The 25,417-nt window shown below is 39.1% G+C and overlaps 1 protein-coding gene across 11 annotated transcripts in view; it reads right to left on the reverse strand.

Annotated features, from left to right (window-relative positions):
- The window catches only part of prex1 (phosphatidylinositol-3,4,5-trisphosphate-dependent Rac exchange factor 1), a 240,372-nt gene that overhangs the window by 117,121 nt on the left and 97,834 nt on the right, over positions 1–25,417 (reverse strand). For all 11 annotated transcript variants that reach the window (XM_069883777.1, XM_069883774.1, XM_069883780.1 and 8 more), the window contains 5 exons: positions 23,952–24,113; positions 17,430–17,563; positions 11,423–11,538; positions 7,614–7,763; positions 317–464 (listed from right to left, as the gene is read on the reverse strand). In XM_069883777.1, coding sequence (XP_069739878.1) covers positions 317–464; positions 7,614–7,763; positions 11,423–11,538; positions 17,430–17,563; positions 23,952–24,113 — 710 coding nt within the window. The remainder of the gene's footprint in view (positions 1–316; positions 465–7,613; positions 7,764–11,422; positions 11,539–17,429; positions 17,564–23,951; positions 24,114–25,417) is intronic.

Below are 25,417 nucleotides of genomic sequence, written 5' to 3' on the forward strand. Positions count from 1 at the left end.
ATTTCATTAGATCTAATTGAATGAGTTGTGATTAATACAATTGCAAAAGCATGCAAGGTGTGAATATGACAACATTTAATACAAATGTTATATTTGTGTTCACTACGATTTTTAATATATTGGAAAATTCTATTCAGCACTCATTTAAAACCAAACATTAATAATGTATAATCAATATTACTCAAGGCCATACATCTCTACAATAATGACCTATAATGGTGTAATTAATTTGGCAAACAAAATTGAGATCTACTGGAAATCCAGTGTTTAACCTTTCAAGTTACATGAATAGGATGTCAAAATTGATGAGCCTTACTTGCCAAAAAAGCACTTGGGAACTGTAGACAATTTTCTCCGTCTGTCCTTAATTAGATTTGCTTTCTTATTCATCATCATGTGATAGAGTTTCTCTCCTTTCTCTGAGATCATGACGTATGCATCACGCTCCATACCCAATTTCAGACCTGGAAATCCAAGTTGAGAAATTATGCCTGTTGTTGGATCATTTCTTCCCCACTTCCAAAGAATTCACCCCCACCCCCCCCCCCCCCCAACTCCCAGCTGTTTTAGGACTTCATTCTCCAATTTTGTACACCAAACACAGGATCTCAACCTCATTAAGAGATCAAATTTATTTAACAGTTCCTAAATTGAAAAAGGTTACCAGTCATATTTAAGCCACTGACAGCTTTCAACTATGAGGAGACTTGCCGAGGAGTATGCATTCATTTTATTCCATGACGTGCTCCTTAAACTCCCCCACAGCCTCTGCTTAATACTTAACTACTTGATGCAAGACTATTTATTAAGTTTAGATCAATAAGTACTATTATGCAAAACAAGTTACATTTCCAAATTCTGTTGTTCTTGACAGTCTCCCTCATCACAAAGCAAATCAAATTAGGTCCAATTAAGCTTGTAACTGAAAAAATTGGTCCAAACTCTACCTATGAATTGAAAATTGAGAATAATTTGACCAGAATGTAAATATGCTGATCACTTATGCAACACTTTTTCTGATCAAGTTGAAGTCCCCTGAAAGTTCAAACAGATAACGAATGTCAACAAACTGATTGTGCAATACAGAGAACACAAAAAGAAAATCAAAGTGCACAATTAAATGAGTCTCTGACTGAGTTTGTCGTTGAGGAGTCTGATGGTGGAGGGGTAGCAGCTACTCCTGAACCTGGTGGTGCGAGTCTTGTGGCGCCTAGACCTCTTTCTTGATGGCGTGCAAGAACAGAGCACGTTTTTGGTGTGGGTCTTTGATGATTGCTGCTGCTCTCCAATGGCAGCGTTCCTGTAGATGTACTCATTAGTGGGGAGGGTTTTGCCTATGATGTCCTGGGCTGTGCCAACTATCTTTTGGAGGGCTTTGCGCTCAGGAGTTTCCATATGGTGTTTCCATATCAGACAGTGATGCAGCCAGTTAGCACACTTCCCACTAGACCTCTGTGGAAATTTGCCAGGGTTTCTGATGCCATACCAAACACCTGAGGAGGTGCTGATGTGGTTTCTTCATGATGCCATTGGTGTTTTGGTCCAGGAAGATCCTCTGAGATAGTGACTCCCAAGAACTTAAATTTGCTCACCCTCTCCACCTCTGATCCCTCAATGATCACTGGATTGTCCACCTCTGGCGTAACTTTCCTGAAGTCAACAATCAGCTCCTTAGTTTTGGTGACATTGAGTGCAAGGTTGTTGTTGCACCATTCAGCCAAGTTTTCAATCTCCATCCTGTTCGCTGACTCATCCCCTTCCTTTATACAACCCACTACCGTTGGTATCGGTGGCAAATTTGTAGATGGTGTTATTGTTGAACCGACCCACACAGTCGTAGGTGTAAAATGAGTAAAGCGGGGGTTAAGAACACAGCCCTGTGGTGCTTCGGAACTGAGGGAGATAGTGGAGAAGTTCTTAACAATCTTCATTGATTGTGATCTAGAGGTGAGGAAATCCATGATCCAATAACGCAGTGGGGTGTTAACTCTCAGGTCTTGGAGTTTACTGATCAGTTTTGACAGGATGATGCCATGAAATGCTGAACTGTTGACGATAAAGAACATCCTGATGTTTGTATCCTTGCTGTCCAGATGTTCTAGGGTTTTGTGTTGAGCCAGTGTGATGGCATCCGCCAGAGACCTGATATTACAATAGGCGAACTGGAATGTATTCATGTCACCACTCAGAAAGAAGCTGAGACACTTCATCACCAGCCTTTGAAAACACTTCACTGTTGATGTAAAGTGCTACTGGTCGAAAGTCATGAAGGCAGGTTACTACACTCTTCTTGGGCACAGGTATGATTGATGCCTGCTTGAAACAGGAGGGACCACACCCTGCTAGAGTGAGATATTGAAGATATCCATGAACTACAGCCAATATCGAAATTAAATACCTTCTAATTCTCCTTTTAAAAAGTCACATAATAGACTTCCACATTTGACAGCCATATTGGTCGCAATCTTCCCACAAACTATTCTGTGTGGCTTTCCTTTTAAATTGTCAAAGTGTGTGAGCTGGTGGGTAAATCAGTCTCCATAAATTGTCCCTAGTGTGTGGAATGTAGATGAATGTAAACAGCCTTAATTCCATTATTATTTATGGTCAGGTGGACTCAATGTTTCCATACTGCATGACTATGACCAAACATACTCAACTTTTCATCATACATAATCCTCTTCACCCCAGGAATAAACCACGTATCCCTTCTCTGATATTCCAGGTGCATCTTTGCTTTAGAATAAAAGTTAACAATTTCATGGGTCTTCCTAATTAGTCTGAACTCTTACTTTGAGTTTCAAGGATGAGGAGCACAGAACTCTTTATTCCACAAGGTGTTCGAGTTTCACTACACCTGCACAATCTACTTTTACATTCTTCCTTCCAGAGATATCCATATTCCATCTGACAACTTATCATAACTATTTTTACCCACCAATAGCAAATTTTGCGACACTACATGTAGTCTCTACGTCAAAGTAATCCTTGGAAATTATAATTGGTTCAGTCTCCAGCATTCAACTCAGCTTTACTAATCTGACCCACATGTCCTTATTTTCTGTTCATTCACCATTCCTCTATCCAAGCCCACATATTGTTCCATCCCTGTGCAATTTCAATTGCGCAGTAAACTTTTTATTGCTCTCCAGAAATTCAAACACACATGTTCTTATTCCCTTTTATCCATGCTATTTGTTACATGTTCAGAAGAACTCCAGTACATTTGTCAAACAGGATTTTCCTTCCCCAAAAATATTTTCGCACAACTTCCTGGTTTTCTGATTTTCCATGGCTTGTTATTATCCCCTTCATATTGGATTCCAATGACTTGCATTAGGTTTACTTTCCTATCATTTCCTCGGGCAACTCTGTATTCTATTTGACGAAGCAAAGCTTCAAAGAGCTTTGCAACGACAGTATCAAGACTAATGTTTACTTCTGACACACTGCACCCCTTGCAACCATACTGGTTGTTACACAGCAGGAAGTTATTTTGCCACAAAGGCTAATAAATGGTGTCAACAGATCAGTCCTATTCCCTCACTCCCAATTATTGCTGCATAATGCCACCACAACCGATATTAGGCTTGTGTTCGATTTTAAGAAGTTGTGCTGAACATCATTTGAAACAAACCATTTCATTGGCCTCAGATTGAAAACTAATGGGTGCTTTTTTAAAAAAAAAAATCGATGGTCCTTCTTATGCCATCATGCTCCTTAACTGAGTGTTCAGTCTAGTTTCCTATTCACCCACAACATCTGTGCAAGTTTTGTGAAGCTTTCACCAGAAGCTCTTCGTACCAACCTTCTGATTTTGTCCTTAGTCCTACAAAATGTGGAGAAAATACCTTCTGCTTTATACCTCAACGTTTGATCTTCACCTTCCTACATTCCTCCTAAAAATTTACAAAATTCACTACGGCTTTCCTTCGTCTTGTTTACACCTCTACTATTTCTCAGCATCATATAAAGCAACTCGAGATCTGCGATACATTGGAAAAAAGAGCAATTCAGAAATCTGTAACAATTTCTGAATACATACATTACATTGCAGTGCTTAATCTCATTTCAACATGCATCAATCAGCTAAACAGTCCAGTGATACATTCACAACTCCAAATGATTTGCTACATTTCAACAGTCACTGGTGCAAATAAGTACAAACCCATGAAGAAAACAGAATTTCACTTTGAAAAATTATCAATTATTCAGACAGAAAGCTCTGCAAGGCCTAAACTTCAGGCACCTATTGACAATACACCTCAAGCACAGGAATGTTACATTTGAACCACTTTCTATTTAAGATGAACTTTTCTGAGAATACTACTTTCCCAGTACAGAATAATCTCTAGAGTCATACATCACAAACAATTCATCTTATTTTGATGGATAATATTTCCTATCTATGACTTAAGTTGACAGGTCAATATCAAAGATTCACCTAGAATCTTTTAAAGAATGTCACTATTTATAATTCTGAAAATTTGCATGTCTTCTGAATTCCCAAAAGCTTAAAGTTTGCAGTTTGTGCTGGTGGTGGTTTGGGAGAGTGGGGGGGGGGGAGGGTAAGGGGTGTTGTGTAGGGTTGGTGGCGCATATGGAGTGAGACATTCACTTCTCCATGCATGTGTTTCCAATTGTTTTTAAACACCTGCTGCCCATTTACCTTCATTAGCTCCAGGGAATTCATGAACCTTTCTCAAAAGCATCCAGCATGCTTAAAAAATTACAACGTTAAAGCAAATGGTCGTGATCAAAGTTTCCTGAAGTAACATGTAAATTGTTACATCTGGAGCTGCTGTTTCCCAGACAGACAACCAGAGTGAATAAAACTTCAATTTTTCTAGAATGAGGTGCTTCATCAATGGAAATTCTCTTCAGTGGCAAAAAAGCTATTTTTGGTTTGTCAGTTTTCTTCTGTAAAACAGTATGAAGACAGATTTTCTGTTCACTTTATCTCATCACCATCTTCATTACAGTCACTGGAATAATGTACTTCGCCAATTTGCAATCATTATTTTGGTTGTTCCTTGGGCCTGAAATGTATCGCGCAAATCCATTCATTAATTGATAATTTTTTTTAAAAATATTTTATTGAGTTTAACATATAAATCTGACGTACAAAGTCTTCTAATTACACAAATAACAAGTCATATCATGTACACATCACAAATATAAATGTAAATCGACAACCTGTCCATATTGTTGATTTAACACTATTTCTTAAAGAATTTGAGATAGAAAATAGAACTACATTAGACAATCCCTTGATCTAAACAAACAGTAAATTCTGTGTAATTTAATATGATCTATGACAACCATAATTAAACCGATATTTGACAAGTTAATCTAAAAGGAATAAAAAGAAAAAGAAAACAAAAAAACCTAAAACCAAATCTAACCTCTCCCTGAGAATTGTTGATTACATTAGAATAATAGAAAAAGAAATTGTTGAAAATACAAAGCTTTCCCACAACTCTGTGCTCTCAAGTCCTGAAGAGAAGGCCATTTGGATGAGGGGGATCAGGCATAATACTGATAAATTTGTTGATGATACAAATTCAGGTGGCAGTGCAAGATGGCAGAGGCACTTCGGAGGGTGATTGACAGAGTAAAAAGCATTAGATGTTGCCTATGGAATTCAATGTGAAAAAAATGCAAGGTTATCCATTTTGGCACAGAAAGCTAAAAAGGATGAGAACTTGTATTCAGAAGGACCTGGTGTCCCAGTGCAAGAACACTTATTAATATGTAGGTTCAACAAGTAATTATGAAGGCAAACGGCATGTGGCCTGTATTCTAATAGATTGTGTACAAGAGGAAAGGCATCCAGCTTCAATTCTACCAATGTGAATATACAATTGTTATAGAGGGAGCACAGAAAAAGATCACAAGACCAAAATCAGGGATGGTATGTTTGTCATTTAAAAAGAAATTACGACTGAGTTTATGGTTTTATGAACTTCGATATGTGAGAGGTTTTTTCTGTTCCAAACATACTCAATTCTTTTGGAGCTTGACAGGGTTGATGAAGACGATGTTATCTCTGGCTTGTTAGCTTCAAATGAGAAGTTAAAGTCTCAAAATAAGGAGTCCATTCAGGACAGGCATTTCTAGTTCTTGCACCGTGAACAGAAATGTTGATCAATTGTTATTTCTTCATAGATGGAATTTGTCACACCAGCCTTACCACAAGTCAAACATCTCCCAAATGTATTGGATACAGACCAAGCAAAATTAATTCTTTTGTGTCAATGTAATCATGAAACCAATGCAGTACAACTCCGATTACCCAAAATCCTCACTTATCTGAAAATAGTTTTAAATTTCAGATAAATAATATCCGAAACAAATTAGAAATCCTGATTTATACGAATGCTTTTTTGTGGCCGAACTGACTTCAGATTTAAAAAAATTCCCTCGACATGAAATTTGAATGATTATCTTCATTTCAGATAACTCCCTCCCCTCTCTCTTTTCATTTCTTTAACTTCCTCTCTATTGACCTTTCTCTCCAACTCTCTCTCCCAAACTGAGCGCAGCTGTCTCCCAGCTGCAAGCGGTCAGAATAATCCCAGCGCCACCAAGGAAAGCAGCCTCCGGGGCAGGAGCAGGACCTCTGGCTCAGTGGCCTTCCCTCCCTTCTCTGCACATTGGAGTTCCCAACTCCGAACCCTCCCCTCGGCCCACTACCACACCGGACTCCGGTGTAGGCTTAGGGGAGGATTCGGAGTCAGAACTCAGGAGACAGAAGCTCGCCAACTCACCAGTGAGTGTTCGATCAACCTGGAAAGTCTCCCCAGGGATCAGCGGCAGTAGATAGTTGGTCCCTGTGATCGGTGGTGGCCAGCACTGTTTTGATGAGAATTAAATGTTACTTTAATGCTTAAAAAGCCTTCCCTTGTTATTTTTTGTTGTTTAAATGCCGTGATGTGATTTGCTGTTGCTACTCTGTTGTTTGTTTAAAAAAAGACCAGTTCTTCAAAAAAAAACTGTTTATCCAACAAAGGTGCAGTCCCAACCATTTTGGATAATCGGAGTTGTTCTGTTTTTATCAAGCAAAAATAATATTTTATCCTTATTACATTTGAAGACCAATATGCTCAGAGATTATATTGGCCCAAATATTTGGACCATTCAAAGACATCTATTTGTAAGCCAATTTCATTTTTTAATCAAAACTTAAAATTTGTATCTGCATCCAGCAACTTGATCTTAGTTAATTAGGGGTGAAAGAAGGAAAACACAAAAGTAATATTTGCAAACAGTTGGACAAGGTTTACACACATTCTATTGCTAAACAATAAGTATGAACCTCCGAGTTTCAAAAGAAGTCTAGAAAATATATTCAGGACCAAAAATACATTCCGAGGGCCTTACTTCATGACATTGGCCTATCGTGCACACAACCTCGTGACACAAATCTTTAAAAGCACTGAAAGATAATGGCTTTAAAATCCAATTTTTAAAGTTGGTTCGACCACAATATTCAAATGGAATTGTGACAAAATAGGAAAGAAAGTATTCAATAATTCAAAAATGCCTTTTAGTCAGAGATGATTTATGATTCTACTTTCATAAAAATATAATAATCTTTACAAATTACTCACTCTCCCTCTGTTCCCGTTCCTTCAGAATTGCATCAAGCCACTTCTGTTTCTCGTCAGCAGTTTTGGCCATTAAAACAAACCATTTGTTTTTGGCAGTGTTGTGGATCTTCCAACCATTTGTCACAGTATAGCCATTGCTGTGGTAATCAGCTATAAATAAGGAAAGAAGCAATTTAAAAATGCTAAATTGCACCAATGCACTCAAATGTAATCTTACCCTGTGGTTTTGATCCCAATTTTCCAGTATTATTGAAGTATTCACATGCCAGGCATACAAATGATTGTGATGGATGTTGTGGTGGTTCAGGACATTGATCTGGCTCTCAGGTGACACATGAACAACACACCACCCTTTCCAAAAAGGATAAGAAAATATTGCTCTTTCCACTTTGGCTGACCACAATCTCCACAGAGCAGAAGCAACAGAAGATGCAGAAACAACTCAAGTCCATTGGTATTTTCCTGCGTGAGCTGCAGGTGACCAGGACACATGGAAATACCATTTTTCTGGGACACACATGATTGAGGCACAAAAATCCCAAATAAACCAGGTTTTGCTAAGATCACATTTTCTTATGACACAAGTAAGAAAAGGTCATTTAACCTATTGAGTCTATGCTTGTTATCAGAGTTATCCCCAACATCCCCTTCCCCACTTATTTTTTTCCCTGGATCCTCCCTCTTTCATTTCATTTTCTCTCCTTCACAAACATAAGCATTATTGATATGAATTAGCTCATGGATCCTGCAACAGGAGGTGAGGTCAGGTTCCTCAGGCCTGTAAATATCTTTAACAAGTTGATGCACCATCACTGGACTCCTTGAATGCTTGTTGCAGAATGGAACCAAAAAAAATTGCTCACCTGCCCAAATGGCAAATACAATCTGCTGCAGGAACTCAGCTGGTTAAGCAGCAGTGGGAGAAATTGAATAATTAAAGCTTCTTTTTCTCCCACCTCTACTCCAACTGAGTGGTTGCCCTCAGATTTCAGCACCTGCAAGTTGGCAACTTCGTGACTTACAGCTCTTAGGCAAAGTGGTGATTAACAGCCTCGATCGAAGAAAAACAAATTCTAAATTGGTAAAATTGTACTGAGAATAAGCTAAAAAGTACAATGCAGTGGACGACTGTGGAGTTTCACTGTAAATTCAACAAATGCACGTCACTTTGTAGCATTGAACCCTGATTTTCACACTATCATTAATTTTTCACTGCACACCAATTCAGTGGGATTCAAAGAGGAGTGATGAATCCATGCAATGCACTCATCAGCCACACAAGGTCAGAATCAGCTGTTTGCCTCAAGCACAGCTGTTAAACAGGAAATAGCTCAGCACAAAAAGAACTTAAAGATGATCAACAGGAAGATTACATTCCCAGTGCCTACATGGGGAAAGAACAGTGGTTCTTTAAAAGATAGGCAGTAAAATTATACAAATCAAAACCCCCTCAATATCTAAATTCCAATTTTCATCCATCAACACACTGAGAATTGAATTTAAATCAATTGTGAATTAATTAGAATGATGATGAGTTTATTGTCATACATATTGTACAGTGTACAAATGCACCAAAATTCTAATTGCTACAGCTGAACCGATACTAGCAAAGAAAGACTGTAGTAGTCAACTAATTAAAAGAGGCACTACACAAACTTGATATAAATATTCACTGTATCCCCAGTGCAAAAGAAAAAGTTACTCGGAAAGAGCAATCAGTCTTTTTGTGATTTCTGAGCAGCTGATGATGAATAAACCAAGGGGAGGTTCAAGAGTCTGATAACTGTATGAATGTCGAGGTGTTGGCTTTCATCTTCTACACCATCTGCCTGAAGGTAGCGCTGAGAAAAGCTTGTGACCAGATGGTGTTGCAACTGTATAAGGTACTGGTGAGACCGCACCTGGAGTACCGTGTCCAGTTCTGGTCTCCATATTTGAGGAAGGATATACTGGCTTTGGAGACGGTCCAGAGGAGGTTTACTAGGTTGATCCCTGGGATGAAGCGGTTGACGTATGATGAAAGATTAAATTGTCTAGGATTGTATTCGCTCGAGTTCAGAAGAATGAGAGGAGATCTTATAGAAACATATAGGATTATGAAGGGTATGGATAGGATAGATGTAGGAGGGTTTTTTGAGCTGGTCGGGGAAACTAAAATGAGGGGACACAGTCTCAAGATTCGGGGGAGTAGATTTAGGACAGAGATGAGGAAAAATAGTTTTTCCCAGAGAATAGTGAATGTTTGGAATTCTCTATCCAGGGAAGTGGTTGAGGCTGCTTCATTAAACATATTTAAAATTTGGTTAGATAAATTTTTACATGATAGAGGAATTAGGGGATATGGGGAGAAGGCAGGTAGGTGGAGTTAGGTCATAAATTAGATCAGCCATGATCTTATTGAATGACGGAGCAGGCTCGATGGGCCATTTTTGGCCTACTCCTGTTCCTACTTCCTATGGTGGAGGTACTTTATGTTGGCTGCCTTCTTGAGGCAATGCCTTACCTCGATATGTCCACCATGGATGGGATCTCAGAGCATGGGATGGACATGCTGTGATGAAACGAGCCAGAATTCTTTCCATAGGGCTCTTGTAGAAGTTTGATGGAATATCCAATGACATAACAAATCTTAACCAACTTAATTGACATTTCTGTGCCTTCTTCATGGTTGCTTTGATTTACTGGATTCAGGAAAGGTCTTCTGAGATGTGGACTCTCAAGAGCATGAAAGTTCTGACTGTCTCCACCTCCTTCCCATTAATATAGATGGGTGTATGGTTCCTTGGCCTTTCCATATCTCTCTCTCTATATCTATATATACCCGTGGTCTTGGTAACACAGAGCAAGATTGTTGTTCTGGCACCACCCAACCAGGTTCCTCATTGTCATCCTGTATTCAGACTCATCATTTCCGGTTCTTTACCCAGCTATGCTGGAGTCATCAGAAGATTGGTCGATCAAGTTGGAGCTGAATCTGGCTACACAGTTGTAGGTGCACAAGAAACAGAGTAGGGGACTAACCGTGTTGATGGTCAGAGAGGAGGATTCTCAAGATGGTAATGAATTTCTTGCTCCTTGGAGGATATTTGTTTGAAAGATGGAACGAAATAATACAAATCAAGTTGGCAGAAAATTTATTACTGCTTTTAATACAAATGCAAGGAAAATCCAAAGAATTCATGTCAGAATTTGCCAAGAAATTGATTGCAAGATAAACCTTTGACTGTTGACAATAATTTCCTTTGTTAAGGTCCCTGCAGTTAGATGAAGGTCAGAATCTTTTATTGTGAAAGGAAATCTTTAATTGATTATTAGTGGCTGCAAATTGCTTTTGGAAAGGGCACTGCTTTCTCAGCTAACAATAAAATCTTCAGGATGCGCTGAAGGAATCTTCAGATTGAGGCATTGTTTTTAATAACAGAACATTTAGCTGTGTGGAAAGATGAAGCTTCATTGAGTGGCCAAGCAACTGCTGCAGATCATGATCTGAAGAATAAATGTATGTCAACAGCAGAAACAAATCATACAACTTACTTTCCTTTCATTAAATCACTGCAAGAAACAAAATATGTCACTAGTGAAAAATAGTGGACTGTTTCAAACTGCGGCTCCCCGTGGACAGATCAGGCCATTGCTTTGTCCACAGAACTGTGAAGAACTGGGTGCCATCAGAATCTTTGGTGAAACTTTTGTGTTAATTAAAGGCACTGTAAGGGACAGACAGAGTTCAAGCAAGTCCTGACAATCTCAACAAGATCATGAAGGGAAAGATGTCACCAAACAGCAAACTATATAAAGTGAAATGGTACCTGTTCCATCTTCAACATGTTCCACTTCCATTACCTCGGTACTGATTCTTCCACGGAAAATAAACTGGGCCCCATTCATCGACTTGGTACGTTTAGTTGACTTTTTACCAGAGACCCTGATGTAAGAAAGTAAGAATGAATTTTGAAAATAATTATTTATTTCAAAGTTTAATCATCAGGTTCAAAAATTAAATATATGGTGAGTTCAAGCATTTAGTCTACTTTGCTTCTGTTTCTAACTGGCTTGAAGCTTACGGCAAGTTCAGCAAATGGAAATCAGAACTCAAGATTCTTTACAAGGGAAAATTAAATCTGAAGGTTACCAAATGGCTTCAGAGAAACTAATTATCCAATTCTTAAGCATGGTTTCATTTCCACTGAAGTCATCAAACTCTTTAAAAATCTCACTGAAGGGCAATACCAACCCTATCCAACATTATTACTTATAAATAAATTTAGAATTTGATAACATGCAGCCCCTTGAGTACCCTGGCCCTGATAAACTCAAAATGGCAAAGTTTTTGAGGGACAGCAAATCCTCGTCACATAGTGCATTAAGAGGCAATTGCAAGTTCTTTTACTGGATAGTTCAAAGAAGCAGGCTTATCTAGCGTCTTAATAATTTTAATCACCTCACACACACTTGAAAAAAAAATTTCATTAAACAACTCGACAAGACCAGCAATTCAGAAAGAAGCTGTTCAGCAATATTGAACATTGTAATGAACAACTTGCACCTTGGCTCAATGAGGCAAAAGTAGTTTTTGCAATGAGAGGTCATTGGGAAATATGAAATGATCAGCTGATTATGCACAGATTTAGAAACAAAAGCCACATCAGCACAGCTGAATTTGTTGGGAAGCTAGCAATTTTCATTTCCAAGTCCTTCTGTACGCATGACGCAACTTGAAACTACAAGTTTCCTTCCTCCTGTGATGAATCATGGCACCTTTACCAGGGGCAAAATTTGTGGGTGGAACTGAATTATACTTGGAACATCCATGAATTTACCACATCAACAATCACACGCTCAGGAGTCACGTGATGGAGTAGTGGCCGGACGGTGAACTCCAGCCCTCTCCAGAAAAGTCGGGAAAAACAAGAGAAAATACAAAGGCACAGAAATACAAGTTAAAGAAAAGTGAGTATAAAGGTGGAAAGAAGATGGAGACAAAAGGAGAAAAATCAAAATCAACGGAAAGAAGAGAGGAAGAGAAGACAACGGAGGAAAAAGGTGAAGGCCTTACCTGTCCGAAGAGGCCCGCTGTGGAGAGAAGACCCCACTACCTCAGGTCGGTAGAAAGAGAACTACAACAATGGCTCACAGAGCCGAGTAAAAGTGCGCAACCGCGCATGCGCGACTCCTCGCGCATGCGCGATGCGCATGAAAAAAAACACACCGACGGGAGGGGGGACCAGCTGGGGAGTCGATCTCCACAGCCGGCAACGACAGCTGCAGAACACCTGCAGCAAGAAGAGACCACAGAAGACAATGGAAACAAGAAAGAAGAGGAGGAAAGGGCAGCAAAGAAACAACAGATGGTCAACCTAGAGGAAGAAGAAGAGGAAGAGGAAGAGTACAGGGAAATAGAAGAAGAAAAGAAAGGCAAGGTAAAGGAGGTACTTGCTCTTGTTAGAGGATACATGGAGTCATTTAAAGAATGGCAAACACAGGAATTCAATGATTTAAGAAGAAGAATAAACAACACAGAAAAGAAAATAAATAAAATGGATATGACCTTAACAGAAATGGGGAAAAAAATGGACAAGATGGAAGAACGGGCAATAGCAGCAGAAATGGAGGTAGAAGACTTAAAAAAGAAATTGGAGGAATCTAATAAAAAAACTAAAGAGACACAAGAATTACTAGCCCAAAAAATAGATATAATGGAAAATTATAACAGAAGAAATAACATAAAGATAGTGGGCCTTAAGGAAGATGTAGAAGGCAAGAATATGAGGGAGTTTATAAAAGAATGGATCCCTAAGGCCCTAGGATGTCCAGAACTACAGCAAGAAATGGAAATAGAAAGGGCACATAGAGCATTGGCCCCTAAACCACAACCACAACAAAAACCAAGATCTATTGTAGTAAAATTCCTAAGATATACTACAAGAGAAAAGGTACTGGAGAAGACAATGGAAAAAGTAAGAGAGGGCAACAAACCACTGGAGTATAAAGGGCAAAAAATCTTCATTTATCCAGATATAAGCTTTGAACTCCTAAAGAAGAGAAAAGAGTTCAATGCAGCAAAAGCGATTTTATGGAAGAAAGGATATAAATTTACACTGAAGCATCCTGCGGTATTGAAAATATTTATTCCAGGACAACAAAACAGACTATTCTCGGATCCAGAAGAAGCACGAAAATTTGCAGAACAATTACAAAAATAGACTGAGGGATGAAGACGGGTAATGAGAGCAAAAATTATCACGATTGATATGTATGTGGGTAAAGACAAAAATAGACTGAGGGATGAAGACGGGTAAGGAGGGTAAAAATGACCACGATTGATATGTATGCGGGTAAAGAGGTATAAGAGTGAATAGAGACAATGGGCATATGTGAAAGTATCTGTAATTAGAGGAAAACATAGAGAGTATAGACAAGAATTAATAAGGGAAGGTAATGGAATAGAGAGAATAAGGAGGGAACTAAAAGAGTGACCTTTGTGACCTATAAAAAACGAAATCTTTTCTGGGGGGGGCTGGGTGGGGGAAAAGAGCGGTCACTGCAAAATCAGTTGACGCTTGCGAGTGGATTCGCAAATCCAAATGGAGAGGGGAGATGTGGTTGTCCGACAAGGGATAAAGGGCAACTCAGGAGGGGAAGGGGAGATTGGGGATAAAGAAGATAGAAATAGGAGAATAAGGAAAATGTTGGATGTTGTAGGAATGTTGTCTGGTAAAGAGTTGAAAATAAGAAAACAGAAATGGAAAAGGAGGAAAGGTAATGATGGAAAAACGGAAAGAGAAGATAAACAAAATATAAAATGGCTACGCTGAACTATATGACTCTAAATATTAATGGAATACATAACCAAATTAAAAGGAAGAAACTACTAAATTTACTGAAAAAGGAAAAAATAGATATAGCATTTGTCCAAGAACAAAAAAATGTATTATGTCAACCTGGAAATTGGAAGATAATTTGAAAATACAACAATGGTATATAGAAATGAATAAATGTATTCCATTAAAAAAAATAACATATAGTTTAAGAAATAATATTGAAATATTCGAACAAGTATGGGAGCCTTACATTAAATACAATAGCGAAAACCTACCGGGAACAAACATTACCTAAGTTGATGGAAGGAGAAGAAAAGAAAAGAATGGACTCAGTAGAATTTCTGGTGGATTTTTGTTGAATGACAACATTGTCTAACTGAATTAATGCAACCTAGATTGTATAACTAAAATGGATGAGAGGGGGGGGGATGGGGGGGTGGCTTGGGAGGAGGGAGGGGGGAGGGAGAAAAAGTCACTGTAAATGTGTGGAAAAGAAAAAGTGTATATCATGGCTATTGTGATTTATGGTGTGAAAAATAAAAAATTTAAAAAAAAAAACACAATCACACGCTCCATAGTTTTCATCTCCCAACTATACTCACATCCCAGATTGGAAGGAATCCTTCTGATAAAGCACGACACATCTCACAGCAGGAACATTAGAAAAGCAAATAATTTTATTTCCTCATGCCTGACCTGATGTATTTACATTTTAGTTATCACATTAATCATGTATATTAACCAGACTTGTTAAGGCATACATCAGAAATTTGATAATTAATTGAAATGCCATCAATTTTCGGTGCAAAGAATCCTAGATGTCTCTCACCTTTGACCATGAACATTCATTTCCCAACTGAAAAACTTGTTCAAAATATGTCAACAATAAAACCATTTTTGCAAGGTGCGCCAAAAATACACACCTTTTCACCACTTTCCATTTCTCACAATGCCTTCAAAATATAAAGCAACTAAATCTCAAGAAAGGCAAACAAAGTTTGTCATCTCCCCGCCATAATTTACCCCGATGCTGAAACATTCTTCCAGTACCCAAGTGTTATGTAAGGAAAAAGTTCAAAAGGTCTGAGAAACAAGAAGTCTGGACACATTAGTTATAACAAAAATCTTTATTTGCCTGCAAGGGAAATTCACCACAGGGAATCATGCGCACTCAGACAAGGTACATGCAGTAAGTAGCCACATTGAACCAACGAAGCAGGTTTTTAATATATATATTATATATATATATATATTTACACGTCACAAAATTCATTGTTTTGCAGCAGCATCTCTGTGTTAAATAAAAATAGTCCAAGAAAAATAAAAAGGTAAAGTAAGGCAGTGTCTGTAGTTCATTGTCCATTCGGGAATCTGACGGAAGAGGGGAAGAAGCTGTCCTTGTGCCGCTGAGTGCTTGTCTTCAGGCTCCTGGACCTTTTTCCTGATGGTAGCCTGGGTGATGGGGCTCTTGAGGATAGAGGTTGATTATTAAGACACTGCCTCTTGTCGACGTCCTTGATGGAGTGAAGACTGGTGCCTGCGATGCCACTGTCCACAACCCTCTGGAGTTGGCATCTCCATACCAGACAATGATGCCAACAGCAGAATGCTCTCCACAGTACACCTGTAGAAATTCAAGAGTATTCAGTGATATACCCAATCTCCTCAAAGTATAGGCGCTGCCGAGTCTTTTTCTTGATTGAATTGACATGATTGCCTCGCTCAGAGATAATGACATCCAGGAATTTGAAGCTTTTGTCCCTCTCCACTGTTGACCCCTTGATGACGACTGGCTGGTGCTCTTCTGATTTCCTCCTGAAGTTCACAATCATCTCCTTTGTTTTGCTCAAGTTGAATGTAAGGTTGATGTTGTGACACCACTCAATGAGCTGATTTATCTTCTTCCTGTATACTTTATCATTGCTGTCTGTGCTTCTGCTCACCACTGTAATGTCAATGGCAAATTTGGAGATAGCATTTGAAATGTACCTGGTCACACAGTCGTGGGTGTAGAGTGAGTAGAGCAGTGAGCTAAGCATGTGCTCCTATGTTGATCATCAATTAAGAGGAAACATTGTTTCCAAAATGTATTGGCTGTGGTCTTCTGATGAGGAAGTCAAATCCCATTGCAGAGGGGGGTGCAAAGACTCAGAATTCAGAGCTTGTTGACCGGCACTGAAGGAATAATGGTGAAGGCTGAGACGTAGTCAATGAAGAGCAGCCGTATGTTTGAGTGGCACTTGTCTAGGTGATCTTGAGCTGAGTGAAGAGCCAGTGATATTGCATCTGCTATGGAGCGATTGTGATGCAACTATAGAACCTGCCGCCCCTTGACCCAGTGGAGGTACAGCATTAAGATTAATCAAGTTGAAGAAACATGGTAAAATGATGGTTTATCAGTGTGAACCTCAAAAGACCTGAACCCATTACTGGCACAAATCTTAATACAATTCTACAGCGTTGGCTCTGGCTCGTAACCTGGAATGGAGTTCGGGTTCGTTCCTCAAGGAAAAGAGACCCAGATTCATCACGCATTGGGCTTTATACCACCCCCCTCCCCCCCCCCGCCCTTCTTGCTGGTCAGTTAGGCAGGTCCAGGTATGGCCAAAATAGGGCAGATGATTAACAGAGATAGCAGTGGGGTTTTTTTTTTTTTAAAAGGTCAATTACAAAGTGAGTGACTCAGCATGGGCGATGTTGACATTGATTGACAGATGTGGTGGCTCAAGATCAGGTTCTCGCCAGAGAGGACACACAACACCAGGCAGCTCCTTAATCCCCATGGGTCTTTAGGGATATTTTTAAGACACTGACCAGCACTATATGACCTTATCAACAGATGTTGCTCTCTCAAATTAGAGAACTGATGCACAAAATAATGAAATCCAAATAACAAAATTACATTTGTCCCAAACAGATTGAACAGTATGTATTCCATCCAACGATCAAAGTTTGCAATGACTGCAATATTTCCCATTTCCCATTCATGCCTTACCTGGACTTTCTTTTGCAATACACCAGTAGGTTATCAAACAAAAAGAACACTCGCTCTTGAATATTTCCAGCTGAGATTTTCAACAGTGGTCCCTGTTGCAGTAGTTCAGTACAAATATCAGTCAAATTCGAACCCTGTCCAAATATAATGAGAAAGATGTGAAGTGACATGATACATAATCAGCATTGACAGGAAAGCAAAATAGAATTATCTACATTATGATAAACATACAATAAAAACACGCAACAAACCATGTACAATTAAAACCACGTTATTCTAAATTGAATTGATGAAAAAGATTACTGATTCTAAAATAAGTGTAGCACTGCTCAACGCCATGAATTGGTATTTAACATTATCACAGCTTCATGAAAAAAGCTCTTTTTAAGTCTCGTAGTACTCAAGCAGAGGCTCCTATCGCGTCTGCCCAATGGTAGGAGAGTAAATAGTTCATGGTTAGGGTGTGTTGTGTCTTTAATGGTAAACCTCGCCCTGTTCAAACATCATTCCTGATAGAGAGAGATTCGATGGGAGGCAATTGGATTCCAACAATCTGTCAGGCAGTTTTCACTACCCGCTAAAGTGCCTTCCTGGCTTGTGTAGAACTATTCCCATACCACAACGAAATATTGGAAGTCAGCAGGCTCTCAATAGTGCATTAATAGAAATCCAAAAGTATTCTGGAGCTGAGATGTAACTTCTTCATACATCTCAAAAAAATAAAGATGATCATCATTGAGGAATTCAAAACCCAAGTGAGATCAGCAGAATCCATTTACAAAGGGATGAGCTGACTTTAATGATACAGTGTCGAAAACCAAACTATAATCAATGAATAGTAATCTTCCATAAGAGTTTGATCTATCCAGGTGAGTCAGAGATGAGCGTAGCCCTGTTGAAATGGCATCCTCTGTCAACCTTTTAGCATGATAGGCGAATTGATGTTGATCCATAATGGCAGGCAAACAAGATTTCAAGTGAGATGAAACCAACTTCTTCAAACACTTTGCAATTGTGGGAGTGAGTGGAACTGGACAGTAGTCATTCAGACTCATGACAGTCGAGTGCTTTGGCACAGGCACGATTACAGCAGTTTAAAACTTGTTGGAACAACAGCCTTGGCCAAGGAGAAATTTAAAATATCCCTAAAGACCCCAGCCAACTGATCTGTGCAAGTTCCAAGCACTCAACTAGGAATGTCATCTGGTTCAGCTGCCTTCTGTGTGATCACTCTACTAAGGATGGCCCAAACATCCATAATAGAAAACAAGATTTTCGTTCAGTAAAAGATCCACTTGAAAGGGTCGCCATTGTTTTCTTGATTGAAAATAATTAAGCTCCTCGGAGAATTTTAAGGGGTCACAGGTGCTCTATCAGAGGATTTATAATATGATAACCTGTGTACCTTGACATGCGCGGAGTCTAAGGATACAAAGTGCTCTTCGATCTTCTGTTTGTATACGTTTAACCAGAGAGATTCCCCTCTAAGTTGGACATGGCCAATCCATCCAACTCCTGGTCTGCAGATCGAAATCTCTATCTTTGATCAAACCATCAGCCTCACTATTCATCCACAAATATTTTAGCTTTTTTCTGTGATGTTACTCCATCCACACACCTCTGTATATATACTCAAGAACAAAGTTGGTGTATACGTCGATAATGATCTGAGAATCGCCTATGGCACAATTGACAAAAACATTCCAGTCTGTATTTTGAAAATGCTGCTGAAGAACAAAGTCAGCCCCCCCCCCCCCCCCCCCACTTCACCATCAAATCTTAACGGTCTTAATTACGGGTTTAACCCATTCAATGTCTGGTCTATATTTGGGAATCAAACAGTGAAAGATGGCCAGACTGACCCAAGTGAGGAAGGGCAATGGTTCTGCATGCATCAGCCAAGATGGTGTAAACGGAATCCAAGGTTTTGATCCCTCATGTATTTAGATGAAATCCTGTAAATTACAGCGATTCAAGTCTCCAGACACAATAAAGGCACCATCTGGATGTAATATCTCTAACTTGCCAAGAGCTTTCAAGACGGCTTCAGCATTCGCTTCTGGAGATATATAAACTGCTACAGCAATGATACAAGTTAATTCTCTTGGTAATTAAAAAGGTCTACATTTGATAATCAGATACTCCAGATCAGGAGAGCAATAAATGTCTGCAATGGTCAAGTTAGTGCACCATAGTTGGTTTACATAGATGGACAACGCACCTCCCTTACATTTTCCCCATTGCTGCTGCTCTTCTGTCAGCCCTGAAAAATGTTCGACCTTCCAATTCCACCACATTATTTGGTATCCCACTACTGAGCCATATCTCCGTAAAAATAATTACATTACAGTTGGTGAACCTTTCCTGTGTGAGGAGCTAGGTCTTCAATTCATCCATTTTATTCACCAGAAGCTGAGCATTTACAAGGAAAATACTCAGTAGTGCTGGCCTGAGTGATTTTAGCCATAGCCTGGCAAGCAAGCCTTCCCGCTTTCCCCTTCGTTGTTTACAGTCTCATTGCTGACACCACCATTCCAGTCAGGTTGAGTCAAACGCAAGTCCACGGTGTCTCTCCAGCTCCGAGGGAATTTAAATGAGCTCCGTGAATAAACCAGACCTACATCACTGCAGCACTGATAGACTTCCAAAAGTGTCCATCCACTGAAGACGAAATATGCTGTTTAGTCGGACGTACACACAAAATACAAGTACCTGTAAGTACTTGAACACTATTTTACAGATTCATACTACAAATATCAATGATTTTGATCTCATAACAGCTTGTGTCCAGTTATCAATATCTACACAGTGGAAAGATTGGAGGAAGTAAAATTGTCCAATTGACTTTTTTTTTTGCATGCATTATTGGCATCAGAAAGGAACTTTTAAGAGGAAGTAGAGAGTTGAATTTTTTTCAACGTAATCCTCAGCTGAATACTAACTTGCATTTTTTTATATATTTAGAAGATAGGGAAGATTGCGGCCAAGTTACAAAATTCTCAACTTCCTCTGAGTAAATGCTGCAAATGGCACAACAAACTGCAGAATTAAAATTCCTAATAGTTTAAATAATCCTGCTCTCGATCCTAAATTATGGGTTTGTTAGAATAGGATTCATTATTATGTATGTGGGGCCAAGTCAATTATCTCTACATTAAACAAAACAATCAAGTCTTCAATGAATTTTTTTTTATTTTTGCTTGAGGGTTTGGAAAAAACGGATGGCTCACATGAGCAGTTCCTTTGGTAATTCAGCATTCTCACTGCCCATGGGAAGAAACCTATCCTCAGCCTGGTGGTATCTCTTCCCCAATGGGAACAACTGAAGGATGCTGTACTCAGACAACAATCCCGGTATATCATGGCAATGATGGGGAAGGAGACTCCAGTGATCCTCTCTGCCACTCTTATGGTCCTGTGGATTGACCTGCAATTCATTTCTCTGCAGCCACCATACCTCACTGCGATGCAACTGGCCAGGACACTTACAATAAAGCTCCTACAGAAGGTTGACATATGGTGGCTGGTAGCCATGCCCACTTCCGTTTTCTCGGCCCGACGCCAGAGTCCAATGACTCATTGCATTACATCCAGATGCATGTTAAATCGGTTTTCCACTGTATCATATTTGCCAAAAAAGGTGGTCATTTGCAACATCACCCAACTCATAAAAGATCATCATACTGATTCATTCTCATCTACCAGATGAGTAGCATCTGGACTCCAAGAGATACAGCACAGAGACAGGCCTTGCTGATAAGTGAGGAGTTGTTGAGTAACCAATAATAGGCCCCTTGTTAAGTGAACTCTGAGGAACTTGGTGCTCTCGACTCTCTCCACTACAGAGTTGTTGCTGTGTAGTGGAGGGTGGTCATTCCTGGTCTCCCTGAAGTCCACGATCATCTCCTTCATCTGCCCACATTGAGCCTCAGGTTGTTCCTCTCACAGAATGTCAGGAGATTTTCCACCTCTTCTCTGTAGTATTTGATGATACTGTTGGAGCTGGATCTGGTGATGCAGTTGTGAGTCAGTAACGTGAATAGGAGTGGGCTGAGCACACACCCCTGAGGTGTGCCAGTGACCAGCGTGACAGGGCTTGATACTGTGAATGAATTTGGTTCTTTAAAAATATTAAGTGCATTCGTTCTTAGAAATTACAATACATTAATATTGATAATATTAACAATGTGACATGCACATTCTACAGTACATTGACCACCACCTCATTTTTAATATTCTGTTTTTAACCCTGCGTTCCAAGTCATCCCAGTTGCATCAATGACCTGTACATTCTAATGATACATAACAAGGAACAAATGTCAGTTGCCTCTACACAACAGCTGCATTTTGAAAAACAGATTGCAAAATCAAATGCTTAGAAGATACAGTACAACTTTGATTATCCAAAACTCCGATTATCCAAAATCCTCAGTTATCCGACATTTTTTGGACGCAGAAGTAACATCTGTTCAGCTCCGAAAAAAACTTTCTCTGAAAAATTTCAAAAGCGAAATTAAGTCATTTTTTGGCTCTGAAAATTTTTGGATAAATGAGGATATCTGAAACAATCAGAAATCCCCAGTTATCTGAATTTTTTTTTCAGAGCCAAACTGACGTCAAAGGTTGAAAACATTTTGGAATTTTGGATAACCTTCTGAGTAGAATTTCTAGTTTTTGGTGTTTGGCTTAACCTTATTTTGTTCAGGTTGCTTTTGGGTGAGAATTAAACATTATTCCATGCTTTACAAACTTTCCCTTATTGTTTGTTGTTGATTAAACAGTATTATTGCAAGTCTTGCTACTGGACTGTTTTTTTTTCAATAAAAATGACAAGTTATCCAAAAATATCGTTTATCCGAAATAGGCCCGGTCCCGACTATTTTGGATAATACAAGATGCAGTTTGCACCTCTAAGACTTTGTGCAGTTAGAACTGAATGTCTCTTGGATGCATTTTTCTACTTATTATTAACCAAACACCAAGATAAAGCAATGGCTTTCACATGGTGTATAACTAAGAGAATCTGGTTAGCCTCAAATTGCTCAGTATGGTAGATAGCTGGCTAGTAAGCAAGCAAGTTAGAAGGCATTTCCTCCAGTCAGACTGTTACATCACTGTTGCAGATGCTGCTACAGTGAAGGAATTTGGAAAAAAAAAAGAATTTCAGTTTTTTTTCTTCTACAGAACACAAACAGCAAAATTAATTGCTTTTCAGTAATGACCGACAGGGACAAGTTATCAGTGCACTTTGCCTTACAAAGTCACTACTTTAAGATGACACATTAATCACACATTGACCCACCACACAATGTTGCACCTCAGAAATGCAAGTGGCAATTGCTCTCAAATTAACAATTTGAGAGCAGTTTATAGCTAAAATGAATGCATTTTAATTTATGCAAAGTATACTGTTAAATTAATACCTGCAGCAAGTTCATTGCTCCCCAAGATTGCTTGGAGTGACAAGATTGCAGCTAAGAATAGTGAGTGATATCAAGATCGTTGTTTGTTAACTTGGCTCCTGAAATTTAACTTAACAGTTTAAAAAAAAGCAAAGGGGAATGGAGGACAAATGCACAGTTAAATAAATTTCGGGTTTAATGGAATTTTTAAAAAGTGAAAAAGGGAGAATGGGTCAAATGAGATAGCTCCCTGAGTACGGCCATGGACCCTTTGGAGTCAAGAATCGACAGATACTGCAACCTGGAGCAAGAAGCAAACTGCAGAAACAAATTCTGGCTCCTGATGCAGGATATTGGCCAAAACTTCAGGCAACCATTTGCCCTCACTTATGCTGCCTGGCCCACTGAGTTCCACTAGCAGTTTGTTTTCTGGATCCTGTGGGGCATGTAGTAATTACAATACAATCGACAGTATAAAAAATGCGCTCTATGTTTGGTAAGAAGGCAAGATCTTTCATAGAAACATAGAAAATAGGTGTAGGAGGAGGCCATTTGGCCCTTCAAGCCTATACCGCCATTCATTTTGATCATGGCTGATCATCCACTTAGTACCCCGTTCCAGCTCTCTCTCCATACCCCCTGATCCCCCTAGTCACAAGTACTAAATCTAACTCTCTCTTAAATATAGCTATGGAACCATTCTCAATCACTTCCTGTGGCAGAGAATTCCATAAATTCACCACCCTTTGAGTGAAGAAATTCTTCCTAAAGGACTTCCCCTTTATCCTTAAACTGTGACCCCTGGTTCTAGACGTGCTCAACACTGGGAACAATCTTCCTGCATCTCACCTGTCAAATCCCTTAAGAAATCCCTTGTCTCATAAAATGAGACAGCAAGAACATGACCCATTCTGTCAACCTGGAGGGAGTGTTCTTCCCAGTGCAAGGACAATGCATGCAGCAAAAAAAAAAAATATTTTTTAAATGTTTTCCCAAAAATCAAATTTAATTCTGCTTTTACTATTAGAAGAATCAGGCATTATTTCTACACATCAGAACAACGTACAAAAATGATATCAATGGACAAGATTCTCTCATCTCCTCAGCCTTCCTAATATACCTCCCATCCTTCAATTGATGATTGCAAGTGTTCCAAAGCTTCAAGTTTCTCCATCTGCCTCTTGGTTTCATTAATATTTGTGCACACAGCTTTCATTGCTTGCAAGGCCTTCTCAACTGCCACATTGTCATTGTGCTTTTTGGGGGTCCGTTTTAGCAGCTCCTGAAAGATTTAAAATTGCATTTTCAATTAAAGACCCAAATAACAAACAATATATTCACAGAAGATATTGGCAATTGTTCCATTTTTTAAAAATTTCCGCCAAGGTCATGATACAAAAATGAGATTCAAGTTCACAAAAGAATTCTATAATATCAAATCAAGGGCAAGATTTCTCATTGGTTCTTTCCTCTCAATCTGTTCAGCCTGCAGCCATGTTAAGAAATATAATTCAGCTTATATCCACGAGTTTCCAGTCACAAAAATAAAATTTTAATCGAAAATTACAATTTAGAAATGAATCACTTCTGCCCGCGCATTTTAAAGATGGATGTCAGTTATCAAGGCAGCGAATTTTCCTCGAAATATTCACTATTTAAAGGTACAGATAATCGTAAACAACACTGCTATTTATTCAATCCTAAACCTGTACACACTTGCAACAATTTTGGTGTTATGCAAATTTTGTATCACTCTCCACCCCCCCCCCACCACTTCCCCCTCTCATGCAAAAGATTTTGCTGACATCGTGGCCATGTGTGAAACTTGGTTGCAGGAGGGCCAGGACTGGCAGCTCAATGTTCCAGGCTTCCATTAATTTAGAAGCATTAGGTGATGAAAGGGGGAGGAGTAGCATTGTTCATTAGGAATAATATCACAGCTGTGCTCAGGCACGACAGACCAGAGGAGCTCCAGTTTCTTCCCAACCTCAAACAAAAACATGTATAGTGGTTGTCGGTCGACAGGGTGGCATGGGCTCATGGGCCAAAAGGGCCCGTTACCATGCTTTATTCCTAAATTATAAATTTCGTCATCAATCAAAAGAACTATTGAAATTCTGACCCATCCTCAAAATTCTGTCATTGCAAACTCCAAAGCTTCAACAAGCAATAACTTAATTCAAAACACAAAAGCAAGCTGTATTCTGGTATATTCAAAAGAAACTACAAATGTCTTCATGTGCCCACCTGTCAGAAGAAACCAGATTTTTTTTTTCATGTATTTTGATTGTTATTCTTAGTAATTGATTTTTTATGCTTTTACTGGGGTTGAAGTGGGAGGGAGGGTGAAAGATTGGGAGGGGAGAGAAAGGAGGAGGGAAAAAAAGGAAGACGACGACTCAATGAACAATGACCTGTAAAAGGGGAGGATTTTCCCCCTATAATATCTGGCTAATACATGTCCGTACAACTATAAATAAAATTTTCAAAAAAACAACAGATCGTCTTCAAGGTTTTCAAGATGTGAATGGATTACGTTGTCAGACGTTGGACAGATATTCCAAATTGGGAAATTTAAAATAAATT

This window comes from Narcine bancroftii, chromosome 6 (genome assembly GCF_036971445.1).
Source record: "Narcine bancroftii isolate sNarBan1 chromosome 6, sNarBan1.hap1, whole genome shotgun sequence".
Classification (NCBI taxonomy): domain Eukaryota; kingdom Metazoa; phylum Chordata; class Chondrichthyes; order Torpediniformes; family Narcinidae; genus Narcine; species Narcine bancroftii.